General features: G+C 42.6%; 1 protein-coding gene across 1 annotated transcript in view; it reads left to right on the top strand.

Moving 5' to 3' along the window:
- KIF5C (kinesin family member 5C) overlaps positions 1-23,566 on the top strand; it is a 170,467-nt gene that overhangs the window by 66,061 nt on the left and 80,840 nt on the right. Inside the window, exons 4-8 of the mRNA XM_068545144.1 lie at positions 10,297-10,401; positions 15,653-15,701; positions 15,969-16,024; positions 16,708-16,795; positions 20,938-21,062. Coding sequence (XP_068401245.1) covers positions 10,297-10,401; positions 15,653-15,701; positions 15,969-16,024; positions 16,708-16,795; positions 20,938-21,062 — 423 coding nt within the window. The remainder of the gene's footprint in view (positions 1-10,296; positions 10,402-15,652; positions 15,702-15,968; positions 16,025-16,707; positions 16,796-20,937; positions 21,063-23,566) is intronic.

Genomic DNA, 23,566 nt, shown 5'->3' with positions numbered 1-23,566 from the left:
GAGAAACGAGATGACGGAGCGGGACATTCCACTCGAGTCCATCCCTGATCCTCCAGCCCACTGAAATTGTCGTTGTTCTCTCAGTTCCGACCTTTGTTCTGTTACTCCCATCTCCTCTCCTCTGCCCACATCCTCTTTGTCCATCCTTAATCTTACTCATCCCTCAGGATTTGGTGTCTCTCAAGGAAGCCATCCATATCATCCCAGCTGGAAGGGACTTTTCTGTTCTCTGAGTTTCTATAGCTCTTTGCCTCCTGACCACCTTTTACTGCCTGAGGTGACTGTTTATTGTATGTGTACATGTGCATTTCATTTGCAAAGCAGTCAACATAGATGCAGTGAAGACCTTTATGGAACACTGCGACGGTCCAGCCACCGCAGAGGGTCTTCCAGGTACCGACGGAGAGGGGCAAGGGACTGAATAGCACCGCGAGTATGGGGTCAGAAGGACCAAGACAACTGATGGTTGCAAGGCACTTTATTTAGAATCTACTGAATCTTATATAGACAGAAGAGGAAACCATGAAGTTGCTTATCGTCTCAGTTCAGTCACCACCATGGACGTCAGCAAGTTTACAACGACCTTGAACATTAACTTCTCTTAACTAGGCACGCACAGCCCCCAGCCATAAGGAACAACCAAGACTCTCAGTTCCCTGAGGTCTCCTGGCCTGAGATAGCTTTGCTGATCTCTTTTACATTCCCCAGGCCTGGAACAAAGAGTGCATTCCAAGTCAAGGAAACAAAGCCCTTAAGTGACTCTGCTTTTTGTGAGAGACATACTGTCTCCACCAGGAGTTACCTCCGGCTAAGACTGCATGCCTCCCACAGGTCCCCCTTTTTTCTTTTTTAAAGCATGTTGTTGTAAACGCAAACCATGGAGCTCAGTACTGAGACGAACATATCGGTGCAGAACAAATTTTACAAAGCATGGGATAATTGCCAACATAAGAAAACACATAATGGCTAGAGATAAGCCACCCTGAATCCAGTTTTGGGGATTGAGCCAATGTAGTTGACTAACCAACCCTTTTTATAATTTCTGTTGGATCACTTTCATCTAGGTGCGATTCTTGTATAGCTTGAATTTCTGCATTTAATTTACGTATATCTAAACTAATTTTGCTGTCAGACCATACACTAAGAATATGCATTTTGATTCTTTCCCAATCCCAGTCAGATTCATTGTACTTATGCGCCGTTACACAGATCCAAGAATATTTAGCATGACAATTCAATTTCATTCTAATCTTTAGAGCATTAATTTGATCTGCCAGACTTAAGACCACATCTTTTAATTCATCAAGTTCAGTTTTTAATTGGGAATCCATATGACTTTGAAGAGCCAAAGCCACACTGGTACTTTTAGATAACTGGTTGACAAAATGGGCTTCATTCACGCTTTTGGATAGAGCAATCCCGGCCGTGGCTGCAGTGGCAGATAAAGCAGCCAACATAGCCAAAAACATTGTCATAGTGGTAAAAGAAGTCCTTTGAGCAGTCACTAATTCCTGAACTTGAGCCACCAACTTCTTCAATTGACCCCAAGTTGGAGGATCACTTTGCCGAGTCCTTCGTGCCAGATGCCTCCTTTTCCGACCTCTTCTCTTGGGATCCATCCCTGGAGTAGTCTTCACGTTCAGCGAGAGGCGCCGCATCCTCCGAATCAGCTGCGGGGTCTTGCCATCTATCTGTCTAACGAGACTTTCAGGAAGCCACAGAGGGGAATCAGCACTTCTAGGAAAAACACAAACATGACCTCGACCCCAGATTAAAACTGGATCAGGTCCATTCCATATATTTGTCAGAGGGTCCTTCCACAGCACCTGTGCCGAAGCTCCTTGAGCTGTGAAAGTGGCCATCAGACGTTCAAAAGGTGTGTTACCTGCTCGATCAACTGTCAAAAAATTTAAAATAAACAAGGCATGATTCAATAAGGCATGGGGTGTCTTAGCATATTCCCCCTTTTGTATTGTAGAAAGAGTGAGCTTTAGAGCTTGATTCGCACGTTCAACAATGCCTTGTCCTTGAGGATTGTAAGGAATACCAGTAAGGTGAGTAATGCTAAAAGCAGCACAGAAAGAAGCAAAAGAAGTACTAGTATAGCCAGGGGCATTATCCGTTTTAAGTATTTGGGGAATTCCCATGAAGGCAAAACAATGAAATAAGTGGGTAATAACATGCTTTGTGGCTTCTCCAGTCTGGGCAGTAGCACAAAGGAAGCCAGAATAAGTGTCAATAGTTACATGAACAAACTGAAGCTTTCCAAAGGAAGAAACATGAGTAACATCCATTTGCCATATACGAGCAGGGCGAAGACCACGAGGATTGACTCCCAAGATGAGGAACTGGGAGATGTGGAGCACATGGGGAACATTGTTTAACAATTTGTCTAGCGGCCTCTCGAGAAACGGTAAATTGTTTTTGTAACATGGCTGAAGATTGATGATGTAAAGAATGAGAATTTTGAGCGTGTTGCACAGCAGCAGGCTGGGTCACAACACCTGCTAAAGATTTAGTGAGAGAATCTGCCAAAGTGTTACCAAAAGTCAATGGTCCAGGCAGGGAAGAATGTGCTCTGATATGAAGCACTGCGACGGGACCTTGATGTGTACGAATTAAATGCTGTAAAGTCATAAAGGTATGAAATAATTGATCATCATTAGTATGGCCAAGTGTGGCAGTTTCCAAAGCTACTAGGACCTCAACTAAGTAACGACTATCAGAATATAGATTAAAAGACACCGTGGAAAATTTTGAAAGTTAACAGTAATAATGGCATGTAATTCAACTCGCTGAGCAGAGCGTAGGTTAGTACGTTCTTTAATTTGGATGCCAGTATCTGTGATTATAGCTGTAATGCCGTTAGATGATCCATCTGTTAAAACAGTAAAGGCGTTTGGTAGAGGGAAACGTTTAATGATTGTGGGAAAAATGTAAGGAGTAGTGAGACTAAACTGTATTAATTTATCAGCAGGATAATGGTTATCTATAGGGCCAGAATACCCACAAAAGGCTAATCCCCATACATTGCTGTGCTGCAATAACCAAGTGAAATGTTCTGAATTATAAGGCAAAATTATGTGTGTAGGGTCATAGCCAAAAAGCTGCATGCATCGAGTTCTTCCCATCTGCACTAAAGAAGCAATTAATTCATAATAAGGAGTAATAACTTTAGAAGGAGTTACTTTCGTATGAAGCCATTCAAGAATCCCCACAGGTTGCCACAAAACTCCCATAGGGACATGTGGAGTAGGACAAATGATTAATTTTACAGGCAAATCTAAATGTATACGGGTTAATTGCGCTTGCTGTATAGCAGCATTGACCAATTGTAAGGCCTTGGCTCCCGGAGAAGTCAGTGTACGTGGAGATAAAGGGTTAGAATCGCCTTTTAAAATATCAAACAAAGGTTGTAATTGGGCAGTAGTTAATTTTAAAGAAGGTCTCAGCCAATTAATGTCTCCTAAGAGTTTTTGAACATCATTTAATGTATGTAACTGGTCAGTACGTATCTCAATTTTCTGTGGAATAATTTGTGTGGCATTGATAAATTTTCCCAGATAAGCAAAAGGGGATGTTTTTTGAATCTTATCATCTGCTATTACTAGGCCAAAAGTTTGAAGTGATTTTTGTAGTTGTTCAAAAGCATGCTGTAACATAGTGACATTAGAATGAGCTAATAATATATCATCCATGTAATGAATTAAATATAAAGAAGGAAACTGAAGACAGACAGGTTGCAATGCCTGAGCAACATATTTCTGACATAAAGTAGGACTATTAGCCATACCTTGAGGCAACACCCTCCACTGATATCGTTGCATAGGCTCTCGAAAGTTAACAGCAGGCACACTAAATGCAAAACGCTTTTTATCTTCAGGATGTAAGGGAATAGTAAAAAAACAATCCTTTAAATCTATAACAATAATATGAAAAGTATAAGGAGTGGCCGAAGGAGAAGGAAGACCTGGTTGTTAATGCTCCCATAATTAACATAGTTTGATTGACAGCCCTTAAATCTTATAATAGTCTATATTTTCCTGACATTTTTTGTATAACGAATATTGGAGTGTTCCAAGGACTAATAGAAGGTTCTAAATGTCCTAATGATAATTGCTCATTGACCAATTGACGAGCAGCTAATAACTTCTCCTGAGTCAGGGGCCCTTGGTCCACCCACACAGGTGAATCACTCAACCGTGTTATGGAATCAGCAGTGAGTGGAGGAGACTCCAAGGCCCCTAAGAAAAACCCAGTCCCTGTCTATCAGTGAAAGTCCTTGGAACAACAGGTTCAACAATTCCCTGTTGGTTAATGTCTAAGCCTCCATTAGGAAAAAAACCTTGGTTCAATAACATATTAGTCACAGTAGGGTTAGGGCTATACAATAACATTCCCATATCTTTAAGTATATCATGGCCCCATAAGTTAATGGGCAATCCAGGAACAATGTAAGGTTGAAAATAACCCATATGCCCTTCTGAATCCTGCCATTTTAATAATTGAGCACTTTGCAGAGGAGCAGTTGTTTGTCCTATTCCTTGTAGCTCCGAAATGGATGAATGAACAGGCCATTGTTTTGGCCAATGAGTTTGGGTCATAACTGACACGTCAGCTCCAGTATCTAAGAGCCCCAAAAACCGTTTACCATTAATCATCAATTGCATCTGTAGGCGTTGCCTTTCTATTTTTTGAACCCAATAAGTTGCCTTAGAGGAGCCAAAAGCTTTAGTTCCCCTCTTCTGATGTTGTAATATGTTTCCCTCAGGCACATATGGAAATGGAATAAGTTGAGCAATCTTATCACCTGAGTTAACAGTAATAATTTCTTTTCAATGTGTAAGCCATAATTTTAATTTCTCCCTCATAATCAGCATCTACAATTCCTGGCAGGATAGTTAATCCTTTCATAGAAACACTACTCCGGCCTAAAATAGGGCCAGCTGTCCCTGGAGGTAAAGGCCCAAAAACTCCTGTAGATAAAGCTTGAGGCTCCATTCCAGGTGTTAATACATATCTGGAGGAGGCACTGAGGTCCAGTCCTGCGCTATCGGGCGTGGCTCGGAACAGGGAGGAGATACCGGGCCGAGATTTTGCTTCATAAAACTCTTGGGTATAGTCTGAGGAGGACAAATAGACAGGTTTCCTAGACTCTTGGGGACACTCTGTGGCGGGCAGATGATCATTGCCCCTATTGTTTGGCGGGGCCGGAGAGGGCCCCGCAAGAAGTTTCCCAACAGAGGAGTTCCATCTCTATGGGTCTGAGATCGACATTCCTTAGCCCAGTGTTTTCCTCTCTGACATCGAGGACACAAATCAGGTGCCCTGGGTCCTGTAGGCGCCTCCACCCCTAGGCCAGCCGAGGACACAAATCAGGTGCCCTGGGTCCTGTAGGCGCCTCCACCCCTAGGCCAGCCTTGGCACCGGGGGGAGCCCTACAGTCTTTGGCAAAATGACCAGGTCTGCCACATTTAAAACATGGACCCCTTTTTCTAGTAGGTTGGACTATGCCAGCTTTTGTAAGTGCGGCAGCAATAGCAGTTCCTTGTACATAAGCAGGTCCAATATCTGAGCAAAGGCGAATATAATCCTCTAAGGTTCCTTTTTTTTCCAGGGTCTAATAGCCGCCTGGCAAGCACTATTAGCATTTTCGAAAGCCAATTGTCTCACTATAATAGTTCCTGTAGGGCCATCCACTATCAAGCGCCCCACTGCCTGAAGCAGCCGATCCACAAAATCTGCATAAGGTTCATCGAGCCCCTGTCTAATTTTTGAAATATCTTCTGTTTTTTGAGTAGAAGGCAATTTCCTCCAGGCTTGTAGAGCTAAATAATTAATTTGAGGATAGGCTATTGCTGGATAAGTGAGCTGATCTTGCAAAGACGTATATTGTCCTTCTCCTACCAACATGTCATAACCAATAGGGATATTGTGAGCAGCGTTCTTTTCAGCTTGCTTAGCAGCCCTCTCATAAAAGTCTGATTTCCACATGAGGTAATCCCCCCCATTCAAGCAGGCTCGTGCAATAGATTTCCAACCCGAGGGAGGTAAAGCCTCCCCGGCTATAGTATCAATCATAGCTGTTGTAAAAGGGGCTGTAGCCCCGTATTGGGCACATGCTGCCTTCAGATCTTTCAAAGCTTTAAAAGGGATAGCCTGATGTTCCCTAATACCCTGCTGAGGATTATTAGGATCTGGTCTTTCAATAACCGGGCAGCAAAACAAAGGATCTTCTCCTCTGTGCATTACCCCTTGAATAGCCCTCTGCAGCGGGCTCAAAGGGACAGCATCATGTGACTTACATTCAGTTTTTTAAGCGACTTTTCCACCAGATCTAATAAAACATCATCATTAGGATATTTATTCTTTTCATATCGTGCAGCTTCCTCAGCAAGATTAAAAGGCACATCCTCACCTGAAAAAGGAGGGCTGATTGCAACCTCCGCAAGCGGCGGAGCAGAAGACATAGGCTTAATGTATTCCCCTTCAGAAAGGCGGGGTACAGAATCATGGGGGGGTTCCAAGCATTCCTTGATCAAATTCCATAAACTAAAGGTAATAATCGGAACTTGAGTTGGGCCATTGGTCTTATAATGATTGCGAAGATCTTCCCCTACTTTCTCCCATATAGCGGCATCTATAGAACCTCCCTCAGGAAACCAAGGAGAAACCTCATATACATGCTGTAAGAACTCAGAAATCTGTGAGGTAGATAGCTTCGTGCCCCATGCCTTTAACATAGACAGCAGCACTTGGGCGAACAACTCACGCTCTTTGGAGCATTTTTGTCCCATCTTATTTTACTTCTGACTCTATCTGCCTTACGCTTTCAGTTTCACTTATTATATTCGTGGCGGCCACTTATCTTCTATATTCCGCATAAGGATCCGCTTACCTCTTTTTCTGTACTTCCTCACCCGTCAGGTCCCTGTGTGGGCGCCACTTGCGACGGTCCAGCCACCGCAGAGGGTCTTCCAGGTCCCGACGGAGAGGGGCAAGGGACTGAATAGCACCGCGAGTATGGGGTCAGAAGGACCAAGACAACTGATGGTTGCAAGGCACTTTATTTAGAATCTACTGAATCTTATATAGACAGAAGAGGAACCCATGAAGTTGCTTATCGTCTCAGTTCAGTCACCACCATGGATGTCAGCAAGTTTACAACGACCTTGAACTTTAACTTCTCTTAACTAGGCACGCAGAGCCCCCAGCCATAAGGAACAACCAGGACTCTCATTTCCCTGAGGTCTCCTGGCCTGAGATAGCTTTGCTGATCTCTTTTAGATTCCCCAGGCCTGGAACAAAGAGTGCATTCCAAGCCAAGGAAACAAAGCCCTTAAGTGACTTTGCTTTTTGTGAGAGACATACTGTCTCCACCAGGAGTTACCTCCGGCTAAGACTGCGTGCCTCCCACAGAACACCTCTCTGTCTCACGTACACACCACACACATCCATCCTCACCACGCACATACCCCACACCCGCCACGCCACACACCCACCACCCATCGATAGCCCTGCACACGCATCCACATGCCACTCACACCCACACACTGCACGCACCACACATACCACAGATACACACACTACACGAACACACAGCCACACCACACCCAAACTCCATACACAGAAATCAACACTGCACACACACCCACATGACACACATCCACACCACACACCACACATCCACATGTACCACACACCCACTCTATGTATGTGAACACCACACACACACACTACACACCATGTACATTAACACCACACACACACACTACACACCATGTACATTAACACCACACACACACACACACACTACACACCATGTACATTAACACCACACACACACACACACTACACACCATGTACATTAACACTACACACACACACACACACACACACACACACACACACAGATTGTTTTGGCAGCCTTAGTTTACTGAGCATAAAGGCCCTCACCACTCTTGGGTTTATGAGCTAGAGCAAGCATCCTAGCCCCTAAACCTGCAGTAGACTTGGACATCACTCTGTCACTGTGGGGATGGGGGTATTATTAGGTGTTCTCCAAATGAACGTGTGCTCCTTCTCATGTGATTTTCGGGTTGGGTCTTCAGGGCAACAAAACAGGAAGTGTCCAGACTCATCCTGGTTCTGCCTTGGTTCTTACCCTGCCAAAGGCAAACAAAGGATGTCAATACTTGTATGCACCCAGAATCAATTGGAAGATAAATCCGTTGAAAGGGAAAGCATCTAGGGAAACAGATTTGAGTCAATTATAAATGATTTTTGGATTATTGATCATTCTTCTTTGGCTGTGGGCCACTGAAGAGAAGCTAAAGGATTATGATGAATTATTAAAGAGCTCTGGGTGGCAGTGTGGGGGGCACTCTTTGGACCCTCTTGAGTCAGATTGGCCCAGTGATGTCGCATTTGACTGTGTTTTCACTGTAGGTACCATTTCTGCCAGCAAATTCCATAGTCCAGAGCAGGTGGGGTCCAATATTTGATTTGTTACATGTTTTATGATGGTCTAGGAGAAGTGAAGTCTCAGTGATTTGGTTTTGTTTTCATTAGATATATATATTAATGGTTTGGGGTGGAAACATGTTTTTCAGACTCTTCAAGTCAAGTCAACCCCAGCACCTGCTTGAGAGAATGTATCATGAGCTGAATAATAACATTTATTGTCGCTAAGCACATTAGATATATTTAATTTAAATTCTACAGTAATTCTATGCAGTAGATACTATACCAAGTATCATAAGCAGTGGGAGGAAATACATATGCACTGGCCACCCTGCCTTTAGGGAGTGTACAGTTAAACTAAAAAAACAACAGAAACACATCAAATGATTTAGGGTCCTTAGCAGATGAGGCATTCCAGGAGAGTACCTGTTTTCCGAGTAAGAGCCAGAGGCCAGATGTGTCTGAATTCGGCTTTTCTCTTGCTTTGAACAGAGTGGAAGGTCGGGAATCAGGTGCGTGAAGGAGGACTCATAATGGAAAGTGCTTTGTGGCCTGTAGTCAGTGCCAGGGTTCATGCAACTTCTTGCTTTTGGTAACTCAAATGTTGTCTTGGAAGTCATCTTGTTAGAGAAGCACCAGGCAGTGAACCTCTGAAAGAAAAAGAGGACTTGATTGAGGAAAACAAAGCAGATCTTGCAGGTATTGGGCAGATTTTGAACAAAGATGTATGAGTCAAAGTTGTAAAGGCTGTTGAGCATCCCTGGAAAACTAAAGAGCAGACTGGCTTTGCTTCCAGTTCCATTTCGTCCTAGAGTTTTAGAACTTCTGAAAGGCACGTGTGATCCTCTGGGAAGACAGTTGCTGGCAATCACTTTAGACGTGTGTTGGTACGCTGACGGGTTGTTTAACCTGTGATAGAACTTTTAAGTGTTCCTTTGGTGTGGGCGTGAAGAAGGCTCTCTAGGAGTTGTGCACCGAGGTCCTTGCTAAGCCTGTTGCTTGAAACACTTCTAGAGCTCTTCTTTAGGAATTGCTTTCAGGTCCTTTGCTGTCTCTTTTTGAAACTCTTCAGAGGTGGCAAATTCTGGATCTTGAAAATGGATTTAGTGATAGACCAAATAACAGAAACATTCACCTATCCATCCACACCTTAGGTAAAATGAATAGAAATGGAAAAAGGCAGGGAAAGAATAAGAGAATATTTTACAAGCAGATTTATGAATTAGAAACAGTCAAAAATTATTTGGAACAGTTTGGGCTGGGAATTACAGATTTTAAAAAGAAATCGATAAAATGGACTTTCTTGATTGGTGTGTAAAGTTCTACTGAAGGTATTTCCAGAATAAGTTTCTTAGAAATTTTTGAGCAATGATGATGTGAATGAAACTGTATCTATCAGCTCTCAAGGTGATTTCATTAAGGCAGATTAACTTGGATTTGTAGGTTCTGGTCAGTTTGTAAAATTTCCAAAACAAAGCCCACATTTAGTATGTTACAGTCACACATGTAACCTCATTCTTTCTCCCTTTTTGTCCTTCCTTCCCTCCTTCCTACCCACACACACACTGATCTGCTGCCCGCAGTGACAGCAGGAGGGGATGTTGGGGGCCTTCAAGGCCGGCAGGACATGCTCTCCCCTGCCTGGTTGAGTTACCCTGCTAACTGTTGGTCTGTTGGCAGGTCGCGTAGATCTCCTAGGGAGCAGGCAGTCCTGCGTGGTGCTCCCTGTTCCACGGAGTCCTGTTTAAGAAGCCCAGGTTCGGTCCCTTCTCTCTCTCTCACATGTCACCCAGCACTCTTTAGCTCCCTGTGTTTGTCTTTTTCACTCACTAGGGGAAGCTACACGACCCTCAACTCATGGGCATCATCCCAAGGATCGCACACGACATCTTTGACCACATCTATTCCATGGACGAAAACCTGGAGTTCCACATCAAGGTGAGTGCTATTATTGAGTCCCAAGAGAAGAAACTGAGCCCCAAATCGTGTTTCTTTGCTCTTCTCTTTTATGTACACGTAGAAGGTTTTATCTAATTTAAATGACATTCCTGTGATCAGCAGAACCATATTTATTAGTTAATGACTCAGGCTAATACTGAGGAAATACTGAGGTAAAGTACAAGCCCTTTTTAGGATGGAATCATCTTGGTAGTTGTCTGAATTCTACCCTTTACCCCCTGTGGATTTCTGTAGATCTGACTGGCATGTGTCCATGATTGGATGAGGACAGCAATTCCCAAAGTGTGTTCCATGGAATACAATCCCTCATATTATTACTCAGTGGGCTACCACAGAAAAGGCGTATGTGGTCAAATGAGCTGGGAAAACGCTTTGTTGAACAATGTTAAATTTACCCCAAGTTTAAATATGCTAATGTGTAATGCAGTTCTGCAAAGTGGACATGTACTATATTACATTTCCTATCTTATTTGACTGTGGACATACTTTACCCTCCTTGGAGGATGACAGACTAGTATTTTGAGGAGCGCATTCTGAGAAATGTTCGGAAAGGGAATTCTTTTCCTCCTTGTTTTTGTTTTTGTTTTTCAAACCTATGTTCTGGCTTAAATTTGAATTGAAAGAGAGATTTCTACTCTCAACTCTAGCTGTGAATTCATAACATTTGGTAGAAGGGGTATATTCATTGGAACGCCTTTGTTTGCAAGTGACTGAAAGCTACTTGTTTAAGCAAATAGAGGAAGTTGTTATAAGATACAGAATCTGACAGCAGGCATGGGGGCGGGGAGTTGTGGAGAAGTAAGAAATCCAGGCTCTGCTTTTCCTATTTTTTTTTAACTTAAAAAAAATTGCGATATAGTTCACATACCATAAATTTAACCTTTTTAAAGTGTACAGTTTGATGGTTTTTAGTATATTTTCAAAATTGTACAACCATGATCACTATTTACTTCCAGAACATTTTCATTACCCCCGAAAGAAACTCCATCTCCATTACAGTCCCCATGTTTCTTAATTTCTTTAATCCCCACCCTCTTGCTTAATTTCTTTCCCTTGTTCCAGACCATCTTTCTCTTTTCTGTGTGTGGGAAAGAGGGTGCATGGCAGCTCCTGCTCTACATTCCCTTATTTCCACTTCCTCATTCCCCTGGGGAGGGGCCCATTGGCCCAGCCTCCAGTAGGTACCCCCCTGCCCCCAGCTCCTATGAGCTGTGTCCAGGATGCACGTGGCTGGTAGGGTCCCCGCCACAGTGACTGGGGACGGGGTTGACAAGGGGGTGGAGGAGAAAGGGGCAGTTAGCAGACTTGCAGGTGAGCAGATCAACCAAGAGGCTGATCATCCTTGAAGGCTGGGACCCAAGTGCCTAGGCCCATCATTTTAGAGGTGAGAAACCGAAGTTCAAAGATATAGAGCCAGATGGCCAGAGTGACATATCAAGTCCTCGGCAGAGTTGAGATTTATTGATTTAATTAATTTATCTTTGGCTGTGTTGGGTCTTTGTTGCTGCACGCGGGCTGTCTCTAGTTGTGGTGAGTGGGTCTACTCTTCGTTGCAGTGCGTGGGCTTCTCACTGTGGTGGCTTCTCTTGTTGCGGAGCACAGGCTCTAGGCGCACAGGCTTCAGTAGTTGTGGCTCGCGGGCTTCAGTAGTTGTGGCTCGTGGGCTCTAGAGCGCAGGCTCAGTAGTTGTGGCATGTGGGCTTAGTTGCTCTGTGGCATGTGGGATCTTCCTGGACCAGGGCTTGAACCCGTGTCCCCTGCATTGGCAGGCAGATTCTTAACCACTGCGCCACCAGGGAAACCCCAGAGTTGAGATTTAGATTCTTGATCTGACCAACCCCACATGCAGTACCTGTTCCATTATATTAAATTTCCACCTTTACTTATTTCTGCTGTGTACCTTCCCCAAATTATATAAAAACAAGTCAGAAACTGTTTGCCCAATTATAAAGTACGTCGGGCAAATCTTTTTCTTTACAGCTCCTTTTGTTGGCTGAAGCCAGCTTCTCCTCCTTGCTAGAGTTTTATATATCTGAGGATACAGACACTTGTTGCTTTGATGGGATCAAGATTTAGGAGCTTAGTGCATCTTTAAGGCTGTTTGCATTTAAATACCTTAAACCACTATAGGGCTCTTATGGGATAATCCTGGAGTAAGATGTTAAACCAATTATTGCCCTCAAAATAAGGTCTCATATTAGAATCTTATTAAGATAAAAATAGCCCCAGCATGAAGGGGAAGGAAAGGAGGAACAACACTCACGTCTAGGGCTGAATTTTACAGTCCAGGTTCCTGTCCTGCATTTGTAGTTAGGCTGTCTTATTTCACAAATAATAATTGTAAATGAGCAAGTTAGTTACTGACTGCTTCTTATTTTCAGCTGAGTAATGACAGGCTTAATCAAGAAAAAGAGGCTTGATTAAGGCAATATTGAAAATCTGTTCCTTAAAGTGAGTCTAACAGAGGTTTTATTTATTTATTTATTTATTTATTTTTACATCTTTATTGGAGTATAATTGCTTTACAATGTTGTGTTAATTTCTGCTGTATAACAAAGTGAATCAGCTATATGTATACATATATCCCCATATCTCCTCCCTCTTGCGTCTCCCTCCCGCCCTCCCTATCCCACCCCTCTAGGTGGTCACAAAGCACCAAGCTGATCTCCCTGTGCTATGCAGCTGCTTCCCACTAGCTATCTATTTTACATTTGGTAGTGTATATATGTCCATGACACTCTCTCACTTCATCCCAACTTCCCCTTCCCCCCACCCGCCCCCCGCCACCCCGTGTTCTCAAGTCCATTCTCTATGTCTGCGTCTTTATTCCTGTCCTGCCCCTAGGTTCTTCATAACCATTTTTTTTTTTTTAAGATTCCATATATATGTGTTAGCATACAGTATTTGTTTTTCTCTTTCTGACTTACTTCACTCTGTATGACAGTCTCTAGGTCCATCCACCTCACTACAACTAACTCAATTTCATTTCTTTTTATGGCTGAGTAATAGTCCATTGTATATATGTGCCACATCTTCTTTATCCATTCATCTGTCAGTGGACACTTAGGTTGCTTCCATGTCCTGGCTATTGTAAATAATGCTGCAATGAACACTGTGGTACATGACTCTTTTTGCATTATGGTTTTCTCAGGGTATATGCCCCGAGAGTGGGATTGCTGGGTTATATGGTGGCTCTATTTTTAGTTTTTTAAGGAACCTCCATACTGTTCTCCATAGTGGCTGTATCAATTTACATTCCACCAACAGTGCAAGAGGGTTCCCTTTTCTCCACACCCTCTCCAGCATTTATTGTTTGTAGATTTTTTGATGATGGCCATTCTGACCGGTCTCACAGAGGTTTTATACATTATTTCTGAACATGCTTTCTCCTAGTGCCAAACAATGCTTATTTATTTTTCTTCCATCTGGTTTTACAAAGTAGTTGAGGTGACAAAAATAACAAAATTCAACGCCCCACCCCAAAGCAGCCACTATCTGCTATGGTAAAAAGAAACTAATAAATCAGAATTCTCTTTCTACTTACATTAAATGTGAACAAGATTCTAATTGCCAGATTTCCTAATATCTAGTTCACAACCGGTCTTTGGATGTCATTAATTTTCTCTGTAACCTGTGGAAATAAGGGCACAAGCTTAAGATCTCAAAGATAACAGAAAAGTCTTAATGAAGACCAGACAACTCTGAAATACATAGAATGGGTTGGAACCAGGTTTGAGTGGGCTGCAGAAGGGCTGGGTTAGAAATGTCTAAGGTTAGAGGCCAAGCAGACCGTAGGATTCCAGCCACAGGGAGAGGTTTCCAGAGTAGGTCTTTCAAAGGTCAGGTAGTTGTATCTATGACAGAGAGGGTCAGTGACAGGCCTGTTTGACAGACATTCAAGCAGGCAGAGGTTGTTAGGCAGAGGATACTCAGCTACAGATTCCAGGGTTTGAAGCCAGGACCCCAGATCTCAGAGAAACGAGGCATCAGGAGGTTCCAGGCTGAGACACGGACAAAAGGTAATGAACCAGGGCTGAGCTGGGTTGGGACTAGTGCTGGGTTAGGGAGTGTTCACTTTCCCCTGCCTCGAGGCAGGACTGGTCCAGAGCTGGGATGTAGGGGTGAGATTTCACAGGTAGACTTACATCCCAGCTTTACAACTACTTTTCAACTTTTAAAACACCTTTTTGGCTCAATCCTCTGTTTAGATTTCAAAAAAAAAAAACCCATGAACTTGAGGGAGAGAACAGTTGATCTGGTCTGCAGAAGGCAAGTGTAGACAGTACAGAATCCTAGAGGGAATTTTTGATATCATCACGTCGAATGGCTTCCTTTGACAGATGGGAGCACTGAGGTCTAGGGTCTCGGTTACTTGTGAATTAAATCTCCAAGATCACGTATCCAGTTAAAGTTGTTCTCAGATATCGGCCTGAGATAAGGTAAGAATCACCTGGGGAGTTTAGAAACGGATTCCTAAATTCTATTCTTGGAGATTCTGATTCAGGAGGGTTGCAGTAGGGTTCAGGGCAATTTAAACAGACGCTATGGGAGATGCTGATCTAGGCAGCGCTGGGACTGAAGTTTGAGAATAACTAATTGGAAGGCGTCCTTTCCCTCTCACAGTCTAGTTGTGTTTCATTAAATTGCATTTTGTTCAGATCCTTCCTGGACTCCCCAGAGCTGGCCACTATCACCAGCTCTCTCTCTGTTACTGTGCTGTAGTTCCAAGCAAACTGCCCTTGTCCCCCTCCCCACCTTCTTCATGTGCATGTTTGGAACATGCTCCCTCCCTGGTCTGAAGAGGCTGTTGACGTGATGCCTAAGGTGAGGTCTACTGATTTTTGACAGTTACGTGCAAAGGACGTGTTCTGTTCTAGCCGTTGTCATACCTAGAAGTTTGCTTGGTGCTCATCTAAGGTGAAAAGATAGAGTCCTCCTATAAGGCTGTCTAGCACAGGATGTAAATAACACCTGGCTGGAAGTGAAGGGAACTCTGATGTGGGGCTGGAGAGTGGCCCATTGAGCAGGGACTTGTAGAGCAAGCTGGCAAGCAGGAAGCAGGAGGCCAGGGGAGTGGGCTGGAGCTCTGCCCTCGAGACTCTGAATCTTCACTTTGTAGCCCTCTTCTTACTCTTCGTGGCATAACAGAAAGCTTTTGCAAGTTCTAATAATTATGTTTTTGAAATACAGGGTGGCATTTCTGTTTCAAAATCAATTTGTTTTTAATCAGGTTTCCTATTTTGAAATCTACTTGGACAAAATCAGGGACTTACTCGATGGTGAGTAACCCGAATTCTTGTCTTTTATTTGTTCTGTAACTAAAGTCCAGAAAGGTTGGCATGATTTACAGCACTTCTGCTTAAGGAATTTATAGAGATGTTCTGTTGCCTTCAGGCTATCTGCTTATTCTCAGACAAAGCTTTAACTTGAGTCATTGCAAAGTGATTAGATTTACCTATGTTCTGTAACAATTTCTATTTTTTCTCCAATACAGGGTCTTTAACTTTTTTTTTCTTCTTTGCATGTCATCATTATCATCTCTGTAGTATCCAAGACAAACTTGGCTGTTCATGAAGATAAAAACAGAGTCCCATACGTAAAGGTATGAGGAAAACTTGATTGATGATGCAGTTGATTTCTCTCCAGTCACTGTCATAATTATTACATAAGATGCCCAGAATATTACCTAAAAAGTGCATATAGATATTTAATCATGTTCCTTATATTTAATATTCATCTGGTTAAAAAAACCTGACACTTAATTTCTTCAGTTGTTTCTATGTAAGTATATCACAGATGTCAAATCACATGAGGTAAGAACTGGAGAACTGAACATTTATTATTCACATTTAAAGAGGCTTTGGTATTGAGTACAGTTGTTCATACTTTGCACTTGGGAGAAACCTGTCATAGCATTATGTCTACAACTTCAGTATCTAATTAAAGTTGGTGGCTAGACTGATAGGCAAAGCAAGATTTCATCCATTTCTTTTTCCGTCATTGGGTTTCTTCTTTATTTTCTGTCTCCACTGCTGATGAGTATGGACATGTACTTAAAATCTGACACTTATTTTATGGTTTACTTCTGGGTTTCCTAGCGTTTGCTCAGACTTCTTTTTAATGTAGACTGCAAGTCCTAGGCGAGGAGGAAAAGTTGTTGGGTCGACAGTGCAGCCTTTCTCTGGATTGGCAGCTCTAGAAGAGAAGTGGGAGAAGGTTTAGCTGTTTCAAAGTCCTGTTGCTTTTCAGTTTTTCAATGACCAACCTGATCTGGCTGTCTTGCAGGGGTGCACCGAGCGGTTTGTGTCAAGCCCCGAGGAGGTCATGGACGTGATAGATGAAGGCAAAGCAAACCGCCACGTGGCTGTAACGAGTAAGCCTGGGGTGGTGTTTCCTCCCCTCTAAGTTAGGACACAAATGTCTGCCTACCAACCAGGTTGGGTGGGGGTAATGAGGTCCAAATGGAATAATGCAGGGGAAGGCGGTTGTAAAGCAGTGACTGGCACTCAAAACACAGGGGTGTAAGCAGCACCAGTGGGCCTGAGCAGGTCCCGGGAAACAGCGCCTCCTGCTGTCCAGGGGCCTGTTGGAAATGTCGGGTGACACTCACTGACTGGGCCCTGGTAACAGCCTAAGCCTGAACACTGGGGTAAAAAACCAACCAACCAACTAAAGGGGGAAGAAAGTAAGCTTCTAAGTTCATTTATTTTAACTATGTTATTGTTTAAAAAAATCCAAACCAACAGCTTCTATAGGCCAGTCATACGCATGCAAAGAAACCATGTTAGATTTCTGCCCTTTGTAAACAAGGAAAAGAAAGACATGGAGGAGGGGGAGCTTGACTGTAAACTTTTTGATGCCTTGTTGGTAACAAACATAGTCAGGTCAGCTGGTTTACCTTGCGATGCCTTCCTCAGCCCGTCTCAGGGAAGCAGGTCACGTGGTGTTAGAGCAGCAGAGTTTCCATGAAAAGATGGGGGCTGTCTGTCTTATTCAGATAAGATGTGCACAGATGAGAATGAGTTCATGTGAAGAGGACTTGAAAGAATGAAGGATTTCTAACTTTTTTTTTTTTTAATATTTATTTATTTGGCTATGCTGGGTCTTAGTTGCGGCACGCGGGATCTTTTAGTTGCGGCATGCAGGCTCTCAGTTGCGGCACGCGGGACCTAGTTCCCTGACCAGGGATCGAACCCAGGCCCCCTGCATTGGGAGCACGGAGTCTTAGCCACTGGACCACCAGGGAAGTCCCTGAAGGATTTCTAGCTTTGAAGAGAGAAAAATATCTGGGGAGGGCATATGGACAATATAGTGTTTCTTAACATATTCTTCATAATATCTTCAAGGTGCTGACATTAAGAAAGAGTCAGTTTGCTTTGTTTGATCTGAATGAGTAGACCACCCAGGATTGTTGAAGCTACATGGAGGCAGATTTTGACCTATCACAAGAAGAACTCTAGTCCTTAATGCTGCCCCAAGTAAAGCCTGCTACCTGGAGAGGTAGTGAGTTCCCCGCATGGTGTAGAAGAGATTCAAGCTTTGCTTGGTTGACTGGTGCTATGATCCTTTGATCCAGAACTGTAATTCTCAACTGTTTCCCTACCCCCACAAATGTATCAGATGATATTCATATACATGGCAAGTTTCATAGGTGAGCCTAGACCTGTATACAGTGTAGGTTAAGCTTTACTTCTTTCTCTTCTGCTTATACACATATAGGAAAGAATGTAAGACTGATATTCTTATACTAATAGCATCTCTCATTTGTAAAGAAGTTTTTCACTGTTTCTTAAATTATTGTTAGTTATGAATTATTCATGACATACCTGAGAGTCCATCTTGGCCCCCTGGTTCAGAACTGTTGGTCCAGAACATTACTATTTTTCTTATCATTCTGGTAAGGTGTTTTTTTTTAATTTTGTTACATTATGCATAACATAAAATTTACCATTTTACCACTTTTAAGTGTACAATTTAGTGGCATTAAGTACATTCACAATATTTGCAACCATCACCACTTCCTATTTCCAGAACTTTTTACAGAATTTTTAATTATCCCAAAGTGAAACTCCATATCCATTGAATAATAACCCTCCATACTCCCTCCTCCCAACCCCTGGTAACCACCATCCTACTTCCTGTCTCAGTGAACTTGACAACTCTAGGTACTTCATATAAGTGGAATGATACAAGTCCTTTTGTGACGTGCTTGTTTCACTCAACATAATGTCCTCAAGATTCATCCATGTAACATGTGTCAGAATTTCCTTCCTTTTTAAGGCTGAATAATGTTCCATTGTACGCATAGACCACATTTTGTTTTCCATTCATCCACAGATAGACATTGTATTGCTTCTACCTTTTGGCTATTGTGAATGATGTTGCTATGAACATGGAGGTATTTATAAGTATCTGTTCAAGTTCCTGCTTTCAGTTCTTTTGGGTAAATACCCAGAAGTAGAATTGCTGGATCATACAGTAATTCTCCTTTTTATTTTTTAAGGAACAGCCATACTGTTTTCCATAGCAGGTGCACCATTTTATATTCCCACCAACAGTGTGCAAGAGTTTTAATTTCTCCATATCCTTGCCAACACTTCTTATTTTCTGAGTTTTTTTTTTCTTTTTAATCATCATCCCAATGGGTGTGAAGTGCTATCTCATTGAGGTTTTGATTGGCATTTCCCTAATGATTAGTGATGTTTAGCATTTTTTCATATGCTTATTGGCCATTTGTGCATCTTCTTTGTAGAAGTGCTATTCAAGTCCTTGGCCCATTTTTTAAAAATTGGGTTGTTTGGCTTTTTGCTGTTGTTGTTTATTTGTAGGAGTTCTTTATATATTCTGGATCTCAATCCCTTATCAGATATATGATTTACAAATATTTTCTATTCTGTGGGTTGCCTTTTCACTGTTGATAGTGTCCTTTCACACACAAAAGTTTTTAATTTTGATGAAGTTAAATTTATCTTTTTTGTTGCTGTTGTTGCTTGTGTTTTTTGGTGTCATATCCAAGAAATCATTGCCAAATCTGGTGTCATGAACCTTTTCCCCTATGTTTTCTTCTAAGGTTTTATAGTTTTAGTTTTTACATTTAGGTCTTTGATCCTTTTTGAGTTAACTTTTGTATACGACTTAAAGGAAGAGTCCAACTTCATTTTTGCATGTGGATATCCAGTTTTCAGTTTGGTGAAGAGACTGTTCTTTTGCAATTGAATGGTCACTCTTGACACTCTTGTTGAAAATTATTTGACCATATTATGTGAGGGTTTATTTCTAGGCTCTCTATTTCATTGGTCCATATGTCTACCTTTATGACAATACCACACTGTTTTGATTACCATAGCTTTGTAGTAAGTTTTGAAATCAGCAAGTGTGAGACCTTCAACTCTGCTCTTTTTAAGGATTGTTTTGGCTATTCAGGGACCCTTGAGATTCATCTGAATTTTAGGATGGACTTGTCTATTTCTGCAAAAAACGTCATTGTGATTTTGATAGAGATGGCATTGAATCTGTTGGTAGTATGGACATCTTAACAATATTAAGTCTTTTAATCCAAGAACAAGGATTATCTTTCCATTTATTTGTGTATTCTTTAATTTCTTTTAGCAACGTTTTATAGTTTTCAGTGTATGCCTTTCACTTCCTTGGTTAAGTTTATTCCTAAGTATCTTATTCTTTTTGTTCTTATTTTAAATGGAATTGTTTTCCTAATTTCCTTTTTGGATTGTTCATTATTGTTATATATAATGCAACTGATTTTTATGTATTGCATTTGTATCCTGCAACTTTGCCAAATTCACTAGTTCTAACATTTTTGTGGAATCTTTTAGGTTTTTTTTCCACATAATCTGGTTAGATAGTTTTGAGAAATAATTGCTAGTGGGATTGAATAAAACAGTCACTGGGGTCTCTGCCTGCCTGGTGAGCAAAGACAAGGGTCCAAGAAGATTTTTATTTTTGGTACTTGGTCCTAATGAAGCATATTTCATCTTTGAGACCTTCTATGTGCCTAGCATGGGTTATAGAAGAAAGGTATGTCTTAATCCTTCCTTAAGAAAGTCATAATTCTTCCTTAAGAAAGCTTATGATATCACTGATAAGGCAAGGCTTACACACATGAAAAAGATGGAATACATCAGGTACTAGTCAGAATGATAAAGGCTGAGGGACTTAAAATGAGGCAGGGGAGGAAAACTTGAGCTTTTCAAGGAGAGAGGTAGGCTGGATTGGGGTGTTGGAGGATGGCGGCTTCAGGCAGAGCTCGAGACTGTTGTCTTAAACCACTGACCATGATTTTTAGATTAATTTCTTTGCCACGTGAAAATATTTTAAACCTTTCATTTCTAGAATGAGCATTGTTTTGCAGGAGAAATGGTCTCAGATAATTTTTTAAATTGAGTGGACTTACAAAAAACGGAGCTATTAGGCATGATTTGTTGTGTTTTTTATTGAGATGCTTGCTACCGAAATTTATATGTTCTTTGTAGAGCAGTAAACTGTTTTCCTTTTCAGACATGAATGAACACAGCTCTAGAAGTCACAGTATCTTCCTGATTAATATTAAACAAGAGAATGTAGAGACTGAAAAAAAACTCAGTGGGAAGCTTTATCTAGTTGATTTGGCTGGGAGCGAAAAGGTAATTGGTTCTTTATTTGTATTATCCACAATTTCCCTGTTATTTGCTTCAGTGTGCAACGGGATAATTTTTCTGTCTTTCTATTCCCTGGTTTTAAAGAGCTTTTAAAGTTTCTGATGTTGTGCTAAGATGTTATTAAATTTACCCTTCATTTCTCTGCTCTTTCTTTTCTGGTCCTGAAGTCCCCTATTCATGTCACAGGAGGTGTTTTGAATGCCAACCTTGATTTATGCCTAATAGACCCTGATGATGACATGAGGCGAGTGTTGGTGTGAACTTAGCCTGGCAAAGGCAGCGGCACAAATGCTGGAGGGACGTGAACTTCTGAGAACAGGAAAGATCTCTGTGTTTTAACAGATTCAAATAGGCCAGGAAGGGGCTTTGACGCTGGAATGCGGCAGGCCCGCCTCTGCAGGTTTGTTTGCTGATAGAAGATCTGGAAGGTGGGGCTCTCCCTGCCTTCCCGGCTTCTCTCTGCAGGAGGCGTGAACTGACCGTGTTCTGTGTGGACAGCCTCACTCCCTTCAGGCTACGGGGTCTGGAGCCAGTATTTTAGCCACAAGCGCTGACCCTTCTCCGATTTTGTGAGGGTTTTCTTTTGGCATCTGTACCCTGTCCATGCTCTCCCAGGCACTGGCTGAGGCCATACTCCAGGCCGAATAGGCTTCCCAGAAACTCCCCTCTGCCCTCCCAGCCTCACTTCCATGGCACCAGCAGAGGGTCCTGCTGCCACACCCCGGCTGGGGGCACTGCCCACCTCGGATGACATCACAGAGCAAGTCTCTGTGCACGATACCACGTGGCCTCCCTCATCTCTGATGTTGTGCTGACTGTCCGCATCAGGGCCGGCCCTGAAGCTCAGTCAGTCTCCCAAACTGTGTCATTGATCCCCACTTACTGCTCCCACCACTGAGTTGCTGGATGCCAAGTTATGGCCACTAACATCCGTGTGAGTAATGGCTACTTGGATTGTCCTCCTGTCCGCGTTTGTACAGCCTTGAGCAGATCACATGTATCCTCCTAGTTGGCAATCGAAAACCGAACTGGTCCCGGCTTGTAACTTTAAACAGATGCCCACCAGAACGGGAGTAGGGAGAAGCATTGCTCACTTCTAGACCGACCATTAGCAACTAGCATCTGCTTTGCTGCCACACCTGTCGTATCGGTCCAGACAGAGCTCCCAGTGACCCCTTCCCTCTTCCCAAGCTTGCCCCCTTTCCCTTTAGAGCAAAGAGATGAGTACTTAAGGCCTAAATGCAGCTGAAAATTGCTTAATGCAGGCAGTTGAGAGTGGAGGCCTGCACAGTGTCAGTGGTTATTACTTATGATATTTATGAGGCGTTTTAAAGTTGTCTTGCACGTCATTTCCTGTGCTAACATCTGTTTTCCTTGCCCTAGATGTGTCCGCATGAATGTATCAGTGTGATCTAGTAGAACAGAGCTCTGGGTCTTAGCCCTGTCTTTCTTAAATGGTGTTCTTCCCTTGGGTGGGCAATTTGACATCCCTGGAGCTCAAAATTTTCTTGTCTGTAGAAGGAAGGTGATTGTGCTTGTCTCGCATACTTCATGGAGCTAAGATGCTCAAGTGTGAAAGCACCTTAAACAACACCTTGTGAATAGACTGTTACTATTAATACTTGTGACACAGCAGCTCTGTGATTTCTTCATCTGTAAGCAGGGGACCCACACGTGATTTCCAGAGAAATCTTTGAATTTTTCTTTGGAAAAAACCTCCCCTTGGACATGCATTCATCTCTGTCGTTGGGAGTTTCTCCTTTATACAGAATTGAAATCCATCTTCGCACAGTTTAAAATCATTTCCCTGCTTTTCTTTCTTTCTTCAGAGCGCAGCCGCTCCCCGCCATGTCGTTTGTCCAGTCAGCAGAGCTATGAATCATGTTGAATTCCCTTTTTTTCTAGCATCTGTGAACTGCTTTCTACCTAGAGCAAATGCTGTAAATAGGAAATTACCAGTAATAACACAGCCGAGGAGGAATGGTGCATGGTCCCTCTAACTGCAGAGGAAAAAAGACAAATTCACTACGTAATATATATTTTCTTGCCTTACATGCCTTGTCGAGTATTTTTCCTTTTGGATGATTATTCCTTTTTTTTTTCTTGCTATGGGAATAAGTAGGGAAGGAGCAGAGAGTCCGGATAACCATCCCTACCACTTCTTGTCCTTTGCTTGAAGTTGGAGCTTGTAATCTACACTTTCCCAATAGTCCATTCATTGTGGCCAGGACCGTGTTTTCTCTTAATGCTTCTTGGGCACGGAGACTGTGGTTCAGTCTCGCAGGACCCCAGCCTTTCTGTAGTGACAGCACTTTTGGAGCCTGGTGTCCCTGGACAAATGTCCCCTGGGAAGCATCCGCAGCTCTACACTTGAGGCACCTCCGCTGTTCCCCCTAAAACCTAATTGAGAGGAAAATGACAACAAGAGAGAACAAATCCCCAGCCTCAGGCACAAGGGAAGGTTTTATCACCGTGATTCTCACTTACTT

This window comes from Eschrichtius robustus, chromosome 5 (assembly GCF_028021215.1).
Source record: "Eschrichtius robustus isolate mEscRob2 chromosome 5, mEscRob2.pri, whole genome shotgun sequence".
Taxonomy (NCBI): Eukaryota; Metazoa; Chordata; class Mammalia; order Artiodactyla; family Eschrichtiidae; genus Eschrichtius; species Eschrichtius robustus.
The sequence above is the reverse complement of the archived record's forward strand: the minus strand, read 5'-3'. Positions and strand labels throughout refer to the sequence as shown.